The sequence below is a fragment of the Erinaceus europaeus genome, chromosome 4, assembly GCF_950295315.1.
Source record: "Erinaceus europaeus chromosome 4, mEriEur2.1, whole genome shotgun sequence".
Taxonomy (NCBI): Eukaryota; Metazoa; Chordata; class Mammalia; order Eulipotyphla; family Erinaceidae; genus Erinaceus; species Erinaceus europaeus.
In genome coordinates, this window is record NC_080165.1 from 15,203,375 (window position 1) to 15,213,597 (window position 10,223).

The window sequence follows — 10,223 nt, forward strand, 5'->3', positions numbered from 1 at the left end:
ATGTTCCTCATACAGAAAACACAAGACTCACTGAAGAAATCTCATTTAATAAGACAAAGCTGAAAGTGACATCTACATACATGAACCTGCTTCTTCTGGGTGTCAAGTTAACAGCAGCTAATCTGTGTTTCTCTTCAACATAAGCCGTGCTTTCTTTAATATTCCTAAATCAGAAGGAAGCTGAAATAGTCAAAAGCCCAAACCCTGGATATGGCAGATATACACAATATCCACTGACAAATTCATTTCCAGCACATTTATAGCCAGAGAGTGCTATGAATGTTCCGTCTGATCTTCCAGCAGTCTTAAAGATCAGCAGAGTTTCAGACCTTTGGAGTGTCAGGGCCCCTGCCCAGACTCTGGGTTCCCAGGCCTGAGAGCCAGTCCTGGATCTCCACACAATGCCTCACCAGCTCGTTTCTGAATAGAATGTGAAAGGTGGAGCTGAGCACTGTTGGGAGGTTCAAGCACATGATCAGGACACACCCTCAAGACTGGTGGTTGGGCTAGCACCTGGCCACAGGTACTGAACACTCCACACTCAGGGGGAAAGAGGGCACAGTACACCCACCAGGCTTGGACATGGGGGAGGAAGGGCTCTTTAGCTCTGTCACCCACAACTGGGTCTCTATCTCTAAACTGCCTCTGTCTCTCGAGAAACAGCTTTACTGTAGCACTGGCTTCTGTCACACTCTTTCCCCAGCCACTGCACGACATTCTGACAGCATCAGGAATCCTTCCACAATAAGGGGACCTAAGTGCAGAGACAGCTAAATGCAGGGTAAGGGTGAGTAGCAACAATGGTGCATTGAACAATCTCTAAACCAATAACTGAACATTGAAACAAAGCTCCTCTCTCAAACTCTTACATGTGTTACTACTAAACTACAAGATAAACCTTGTTTTCTCCATGAAAGTTTCTGGTTTTCAGTCCAAGATACCTGTGGCTATTCCTCTCTGGATGTCCATACACCATGTCCACAAAGAATTCGGGTTCCTCTCTGGTCTCTGAATGGAAGCCCACAGAGGTAAGCATGGCTCTGAGCTTGTGATACAGATAGGCCATGGCTTCTGCTTCCTCAGATGGCTCCTCATACACAGGCTGCTTCATTTCCTCATAGGAAGACAAAATCACTGCCTTGAATAGGTTGATCAAGATGCAGACCATAAGCAGAATAAAGGACGAGAGAAGCAGGATCCCCAGAGCCCTGTTATTGCAAAATTCCGTGTTGTGAAAAGCTGAGACACAATAGGAGAATATTGTCAGAGTGGAATGCATCAAGTGACTGTAGTTCCATTCATGCTGGCCAAATACCAGGTAGCCAAAGGCCATGTACAGAAAGATATACACTGACACCACAAATGCCATGTGGCAGATGCCAGGGAGGGCTGCCCTGATGGCCCTCTGAGCAAGCCGCACATTGTAGAAGACTCTGGAATACTTGAGGGTCTTCAAAAATGCCAGGAATAGCAGGAATCCCAGAATCATCCTCATAAATTGATCTACCTGGGAAACTGCATGGAAGGGGAGAAAGGCTACAGGATTGAACAAGTATAACTGGATCATCCCCATGGCCAAGGTATGCTTCCTGATAAAGAGCACAGCCAGCACCAGAAATAGGCTTTTGAAAACAAAGTTGACAAGATTGCACACACTCCTCACATACAGGGCCCCTTCCTGAGAAATGACATAGACCTCATCAATAATGTAGGCTAGGAGAAAGAGGAGAATGGCCACATACAAGTAGATTTCTGAGGAAGTGTCCCTGTTGAAATCAGCAAGTGAGAAGGAGTGTGCAGACAGGCTCGTGTTTACCACTCCCACCTGAGAAACCTCAAAAATGACTGAGAGACTACAGAAGAGACTGCTGTCTGCATTAAAGGTTGTTAGTTCCAAGATCACAGCCCATGTCTTCTCATCAAGCCAGTGGCTGCTCTGGAGGTCCTTGATCCTCAAAGTTGAATTAAACTGCTGCTCTTCTGGGAAAAACTGGAATGTGTACCCTCCTGATCCATAGGTATGTGAGAGTCCATAGGACCTGTATGCCCAGCTCCTTTCTGTAGGGTTGTAGGTAAAGCCACTGTCAGTCTCCTCGGGGGTTTGATTAGCAACTGTATCCCAAGAAGCAAAGTAGTTTCTTGTGTCTTCTGGGTCACTGCCATATTGAGGGTGACAGTGGATTTCCCCGGAGACTCTGCTTTTGCCAAAGTGTTTTGCAGGCAGACATGTTTTCCCACCAGGTTTCGCCCTGACCTGCCTCATCCGTGGGAGCCCGAGGATTTTGGAGGAGCTGTCAGGGAGGAATGTTGGCTTCACGTCATTGTGGAACAAAGGCAGAGGCACCTTATCCAGCCAGCTGTAGATGTCGTCCAGCTTGGTCACTGTTACAAGGTCCACAGAGAACTGGTCTGAGATAAATTGATTATAGTGAAAGGTGTCCTTGTGGCGCAGGATAGCGACAAGGGTAAGCAGAAGGGCAAGAAAGATGAAATGAGTGAGGATGTAACAGAGAAACAGGAATGCTCTTTTCTTGACCGTCTTCTTCCTATGGAATATTCTGATTTCATCTTCTGTGAGGGGCTGGTACATCCGTGATTTCTGAAGCTGGACAATGTGTTTGTGTACCATAGCCATTCTCGATGGCCTCAAATTCAAATCCTCCAGGGAGATTTCTGTGTACCGGTAGGTGCTGATCCAGGAGAGATTTTTACAGTACCTGCTGCAGTTTGATTGCAAGCCTGTGAAGAGAATAATTTTCACTGGCTGCACCAGGAAAACTGACTGAATGAATGCAAAAAAGGAAGAAAAGAGCCATTTGAGTGACCTCTCATAGCCATAAGTTAGCCCATACAACACAATGAAGAATGAGGAGATGCTGCAAGTGGCAAACACCAAGACCCAGGCAAGGTAAACAAAACAGTGAGGAAGAACAAACCGGGTCTTTGTTTGAACATGTCCAGACCTAGCCTTTGAGGTAGGCTCCTCAGCATGAGCATCGGGGTTGGCATTAGTGTGAGTGTTGATGACTTCTTCGACGGTGCCTGCAGGTTTGGTGTCCAGAACTGACGTTGCAGCCATTCTTTGCTGTTCCACCTCTCTAGTTTTCTCAGGCTCAGAAGTCTCCTTCTTATACCACTTCTGCAAAATGGTTCCCCAGTTGTCACCAGAGTCTACTACTTCCGGAATCATTCGAGGAGCCACACGTTTCACAAGTACTAGGGGATTCCTCTGGGAGAAGTTGAACAGAGCAGTGATGATCACCTGTACAGGCAGAGTTATTAATGTGCTCTCCATTCCGATGATCATTGACCGGAAGTATTTATCCTGTGGTGACTCCATTTCGTCACTGGGATTTAAGTTTAAGAACATGATATTACACAGAAGAGAGGAGAGCAGCACTGACAGGCAACAGGACAGTCTTTGGAGTCGATTGAATTGTTTACTAATGACAGCAGCAAAAACTGAGAACCACATGTGACTTTTCCCCATTTTATAAGTCATGTCTATGAGAAAAAAGTCAAGTTTGCTCACAGGCTGGTCTGGCTGAGAAGCATAAAACGACCTGTACAAAGAGGTGTCAATGGAAAGCCATTCCCGACACATGAACAGCCAGATTTTCCTGCTGAAGAGATTTTCCACTTTGATTCTACTTAAGTACCAACTGGGTGAGCTGCCCTCATTGTTGTGCCACACATGAATGGAGTGGATGTCCCCCAAGTTGTTTCTAGTTGTTATAAGGAAGGTGTTGATGCTTCCTCGGTAGAGAATTGAAAAATGGGGGTGGTTCAAGCAATGGACGTTGCTGGTGCTTTCTGTCCCCAGAAGTTTGACAAAGACATTGGCTCTGGTCCCAGAGCCACAGCGGCTTCCTGTAAAAACAGTAAGCAGGTAGCATGTCTTGTCATAGGGGTCATTATCAGGGAGGATTATCACATGTTGACGAAGAAACTGGTCAGTTTCATCTCGGTGCAGAGCCCAGACAGCTAGAATTGTGTATAAGATCAAAATAAAAATCACAGCGATGAGAGTCACAGGGTTTTGGGTAATTTTCTTGACAATATCTAAGCGGAGATTCACACGGTTGGGGGCAACAATTACCTTGGCTGCCACGTAGTGTGAGTACTGCCTGAGTTTCAATAACATAAGGGGGTGTTTTGGCTGCTCAATGTCTTTGGTTTTGCAGACGCAGTGCACTCTCTGCCAGCTGGTCTTCTCCCCAAGGGTGCAGCTGTGCTCATTCCACTCATTCTGGATCCCATACATGTCCAAGCACTGAGCTCTGAACACAGAAATCCTCACCAGCTTGTCATTGGGGCTCTGAACAAACTGGGGTGCCTGCAGAACCACAGCTATCACACAGTCTGTTGACTGCAGCCTCTCTGCTATGACCTGTAGCAGGGATGGTGACAGGCAAACCACTCGGGCTGCCTTCACGGTACAGTTTGGGTCAAACAAGTCACTCTGGTTGGCCAAGGGAGAGATGTCGTGGGGCACCAAATAGGTGGCAATGAGAGCATTGTGTGTGAGATTGCCACCAGCATACACAGAGACCCTGAACAGCAGTGTTACTTCTGTGATGATATGCAGCAGCAACTCCTTCTGCTCACTGCAGTCCACTTCAAACCTAAAGGCCCCCGTGGCTGTCTTGGAGGACTCATCAGCCCTGTCGAACTCTGTGCTGGGGCTCATGGTGATATTAAACACTTCAGAGCTCAGTGTTTTCCTGGTCAGGTAAACCTCTGCTACTTCCGGTGTGATTTCTACTTCTTCACCATTAGCTGTAGTTGCTGACATTCTGAATCCCACCACATCAGTTGAAATGTTTTCTGGATAACCTATCCAAGGAAAAGGGTCTTCAATAAACTCAATGAATGTTGTAGACATGGGAGCGTTCTCAGCCAGACCAGGAACACTGCTGATATTCACCTTAGCATAGAGATCATTGTGGCTGGGCTCCCCCTGGACACTCACGTTGGCAGCATTCCACTCTCCAGTCTTCCTGACATACATGGTGATGCCCGGGCTCTGCAGCACCTTGGTTTCATTCTCTGGCATGACACTAGCCAGGACTGTGTCTGCTAGAGAGTCTAACACATAGATAGGTTCCTCAAAAGCTTTATGATGAGCAGAGAGCTTAAGGAGATTGGACAAACTTCTGAATATGCCAATGCACACAGTGCCTATCTGCTCAGAGTGAAACTGCTTGTTTCTCTTCCGGTACTCTTGCAGGGCTTCATTTGCTTGGGAGATCCTCTCTGTGAATCGCTCCTGGGAGATTTCTGTGATATCAGACACCCTCTGTGTTAACTTAGCAAGAGCTGCAACTACTTGGGTGATCTCCTCCAAAGTGTTTAAGGGAAGCTGGAAAGTCTGATTAACCAGGTGTTCTCGAAGTTGGACCATGTTCTCTTGCACATTTGAGTTATTTCTCATGCTATTCAAGACAGAAGCCCCATTATAAATTAAGTAGCCTGCACCCAAGAAATCATTCTTTTTAAGCAAATCAGAGAGTGTGGAATCTGGTCCCATGGTGAGATTGTGTAACTTCTGCAGCACAGTCTCTGGGGAGAGACGGTTAGTGGGAGGCAACACAGTGCTGGCCAAAGTCACCTGAGTAAAAGTTCCTAGAGAGTCATACACCTGAACATAGATCTTCAAGGAGTAACGATTCACCAGTAAGCCAACAGGGAGAAAGAAAGAAGAAGTGGACTGAGTCCCAAAGTATGGACTCACCCCCATGGTGTTTTCTCTTAAGAAATGCCTATCCCCTGAGTCATATGAATCTGAGAGTATTACCTTATACTTAAGAGGTTTGTTATAATCTTTAAAATCTCTACACCTGACAACAAATTTTGTAGCAAGTGAAGTTCCCTTGCGTGGCTTAATTTTACATTCTCCTGGTCTAGGTGCATGGTTGATGACAAAGGACTGCTGGAAATCCCTAACCTTTCCAGCCCAAGCTTTTATACGGCCAGAAATAGAATACTGATCTTCTGGAAAATCTGATAACGCAAAGGCTTTTACAGATAGATAGCTCCTATTCCTTCCTGTTGTGGTCAGCCCTTTCCAGTCAAATGGTATCTCACCGCCAGCACGAGTGTGAAGAGACCATCTATACACATCACGGCTTAATGTGCAACTTGAGCAATTCAGAAACAAAGATAATCTATCTGATATACTGAAAACTGCTTCACAATTTTCAATACACAAAAGTCTGGCTTCTGGTGCTGGACCTGGCAGCACATGTACTGTTTTGTCAGCAAATGCTGATCTGGTGTCTTTTTTTACTACCAATCTGAAATAGTACATACGGCCACCTGCCAGTGTTTCTGGCTTTATTTCTTGCACTGAAAGACTTTCACTTCCCCACCTCAGAGATGTTTGTTCTGGGCCACACACTTTTTTGCTCATCACTGTTATTTTGTGTCTCTTGTAGTTTTTTGGGTTTGTGGTACAGTACCAAGAATAGAAGAGTCCCTGTACAGCCATGCCCACATCTGGATCATTGGATGTGGATCCATTCAGCACCACTGAGTCTGTGAATTTCACTGTGATTTTTTGTGGTCCAAGGAGAACTGCCTTCAGTGGCCTTCTCTCAATGACCACATAGAGGATATCTGAGCCTTCCACAGGAGGCAATTGTGGACTTGCTTTGATGGTTACTATATATTTTAACAAATACACACCAAGCTTGATATCTGAATTGATGATGTTCATTTTCCATGTGTAGGGAGCACTCAGAAATTCTTTCTGGCTTGGTCTTATTCTCCATGTAGGCACATGGCCCACGTTTGGCACTGCAACATAGTACCACCTTCCTTGTACTGTCTTGGTCTTTGAAGGACAGTCAAAGTTAACCATGCCATACAGTGTGAGATCATCACCCATATAGACCCTCAGGGGTCTCTGATTAGTGTCTGTATGTATCTTCACCTCCTTGATGACACATGGGGAATTCACCTGAGGCAACACACTACGCTGCTTGCATTGGTCATGGTCAGAGTCCACAGCTTCAAAGATGAGCCCTCTAGAGACACAGGCAGTTTGTGCCATGGGGGTCCCCTTGGCGCTGGATGTTTGGCCCCTCCCTGGCCTGTGCAGGGATCTGCGGGTGGTCCGAGATAGGTGGCTTGGTGAGCGATGCAGTCTTGGGCGACCTCTCTTGGGCTGGGTATGCTGTGTGACAGGGACCTCAGGTGAAAGGTGAGTGTGGAGGAGGGCCGGCTCTGGGCTTGGCTCGGAGGAGGGGCAAACGCCCCTGAAGGACCTGGATTCAATCTCCTTGTCCTGGGATTGGTGGTGGCCCAAGTCCTGGGGCTCCAGGCTGGGAGGCAGAATCAGAGAGGGGTGGCCCCAGGCCAGGCCCAGGCCCAGCAGGAGCAGCACAGGGACCCACAGCATAGCTCCGCTGCGGACTGGGAGCCAGGAGGAGGCGCTCAGCGACCAACTGCAGCAGGGGCGCGAGGGCAGTGCGCTCCTGCTCTGCTCCTGCTCTTCTTCAGGCACCAGCTCACGTTCCAGATTGCGGGAGTGAGGGGACATGCTGCGGTTGCGGGGTCTGCTGGGGTTATCAGCGCAGCTGTGGGCGGGATTCGGGCGCTGCTGGATTTGTGGGCTCTGCCTTGTCTGGAACTTGAGGGCTCAGAGGGTGTCAGGAGGTGCTGCTGGGGTCACGAAGAGGGGCCTCTGGCTCTTTGGGCCAGCACATAGGTAAGGCAGAAGCTAGCCCAGTCTCTTGCTGAGCCTACCTGGGTCTGGGGTCAGCGATCCCAGATGGGATTAATCCCGCCCTCTTTGATGTTTGCTGAGATGGTTCCTTGGTAGGAGGCAGATTCCAGGGGAAACTTGCCACAAATGGGGGAGGTGTTCATGGCTGTATCACAGTGGACAATGCCTTGGGGGTCTCAATTATAGATCCCTGGTGTGATACCAGCACAATAGGTACCTGACTTATGTTCTACTTTGCTCCCAAAATATATTTTTCTTAGAAAGTGATGAGAAAGGGGGCTGGGCGGTTGGGTAGCGGGTTAATCGCATATGGCACCAAGCACGAGGATCTGTGTAAAGATCCTGGTTGGAGTCCTGGGCTTCCCTACCTGCAGGGAGGTTGCTTCACAAGCCCTGAAGCAAGTCTGCAGGAGTCTTTCTCTCCCCCTCTCTGTCTTCCCCTCCTCTCTCGATTTCTCTCTGTCGTGTCCAACAACTTGGACATGGGTAACAATAACAACAACAACAAGGGCATCAAAAGGGGAAAAATGGCCTCCAGGAGCAGTGGATATGCGATGCATCACCAGCGATAACCCTGGAGGCAAAAAAAAAAATAATAAAATCTCATGAAGAGGACTTGAGAGGCGTGGCTATGCAATAGCAGCTGCTGGGTTTTTGCTTGCCCCATCAACTAGAAAAAGCAATGAAAATCACCTGAAAACTCAACAAAAGGTGAATAGCATCTCTTCAAACTCAGCAGGCCACAGGTGAATACAGACTCTTGTGGCTAGTGGACAGAAAGGGTGTTGAGGGAACAACGAGTCTGTTAAAAACAAACAACAACAACACCGGGGATCAGGCGGTGGCGCAAGGGTTTAAGCGCTTGTGGCACAAAGCGCAGGGACCTTCGTTTGGATCCTGGTTGGAGTCCCTGGCTCCCCACCTGCAGGGGAGTCGCTTCACAGGCGGTGAAGTGGGTCTGCAGGTGTCTGTCTTTCTCTCCTCCTCACTGTCTTCCCCTCCTCTCTCCATTTCTCTCTGTCCTATCCAACAACGAACAACATCGACAATGGCAATAATAATAACCACAATGAGGCTACAACAACAAGGGCAACAAAAAGGGGGGGGGGGAATGGCCTCCAGGAACGGTGGATTCATGGTGCAGGCACTGAGCCCAGCAATAACGCTGGAGGGGGAAAAAAAAAAAACCACCTAAAAACTCACCAGTTTTCAACTCTTACTTCTCAAATCTCCATTGCTGTTATTCCACAGACGCTGGAACAACAGTACAGGAAGTCTACATTGGCATCAAATCAAGGTCACAGAACTGGCCTAGTGACTGAAGATAAAAGTCTCCCCTCCCCGACCAAGATACACAAGCAAGGAGATCATACACCTTAGCCACAGCACCTCCTGCTAGCACAACAAAATCCATGCTAAGTGAGGAAATAGAGAAATACACAGACAGCAATGGCAGAAACCCCAAATGACCAGACAGGCACAGATCTAGAAGAATGATGGAGATAAGAGTTCAGAAAACTCATTATGAAGTCATCTCAAGAACTAAGAGATCATTTCACCTAAGAATTACAAAGTACAGGGGCCAGGCAATGGCACACCTGGTTAAGTGCACACCTTATAGTGTGCACAGATCCAGGTTCTATCCCATGGTCCCCACCTGCAGGGGGAAAGCTTCACAAGTGATGAAGCAGGGCTGCAGGCATCTCTCTGTCTCTGTCTCTCTGTCTCCCATTCCCTCTCAATTTCTCTGTCTATCCAATAATTTTTTTAAAAGTTTAAAAAAAAAAGAAGAAGAATTACAAAGTACAAGAGTGCAGGGCCTACAGGACACTTTGAATGCAATTCAGGTTGAGGTCAGAGGCCTCAGATGTAGACTTATCAGGTGAAGGAGATTAAATCAACACTAAAAGACACAACCACCACACTCTGTGAATTTAAAAGGCCTAGAGAAATGAAGCACTTCTCAGTGAACTAGCAGACTCCATCAGAAAGCTGAACATCAGAGTTATTGCGATCCCTGAGGAAGAAGACAAAGAAATGAGTACAGAACATATTTAAAGAAATTTTAACAGAGAATTTTCCAAACATGAGCAAAGATCAAAATATAGAAGTCCAATCATGTGAATGCACACCTGAATGTCTTAATCAAAAATGACACTAACAAGACACGCTTTTGTAAAACTGTCTAAAGCTAAGGAGAAGAAAAAATATTGCAGGATTGCAAGGATAGGAAAAAGTCACATAGAAAGGTAGAACCACTAGGATTTCATCAGATTTCTCAACACAAAACCTAGAGGCAAGGATGGAATAGTGTTTTCAAAGTATTAAAGTAAAAGAACTGGGACTTCCAGAAATGGGGCAACAGGGCAGCAGCAGCAGCAGCAGCAGCTGTTTCTCTCCTCTCCCTTGTCAACTAGGAATACCAAAGGAGACTATCTGGGATGTCAACAAGACAGAACTAGACTGACTTCAGGAACCCACCAAATCACCGTTG

General features: G+C 47.0%; 1 protein-coding gene across 1 annotated transcript; it reads right to left on the minus strand.

Annotated features, from left to right (window-relative positions):
- Positions 1–323: 323 nt before the first annotated feature.
- LOC132537993 (polycystin family receptor for egg jelly-like) lies at positions 324–7,487 on the minus strand. Its single transcript, XM_060188783.1, has one exon. The coding sequence runs from the start codon at positions 7,400–7,402 to the stop codon at positions 881–883; it is 6,522 nt and encodes a 2,173-aa protein (XP_060044766.1). The 5' UTR covers positions 7,403–7,487; the 3' UTR covers positions 324–880.
- Positions 7,488–10,223: the final 2,736 nt, after the last annotated feature.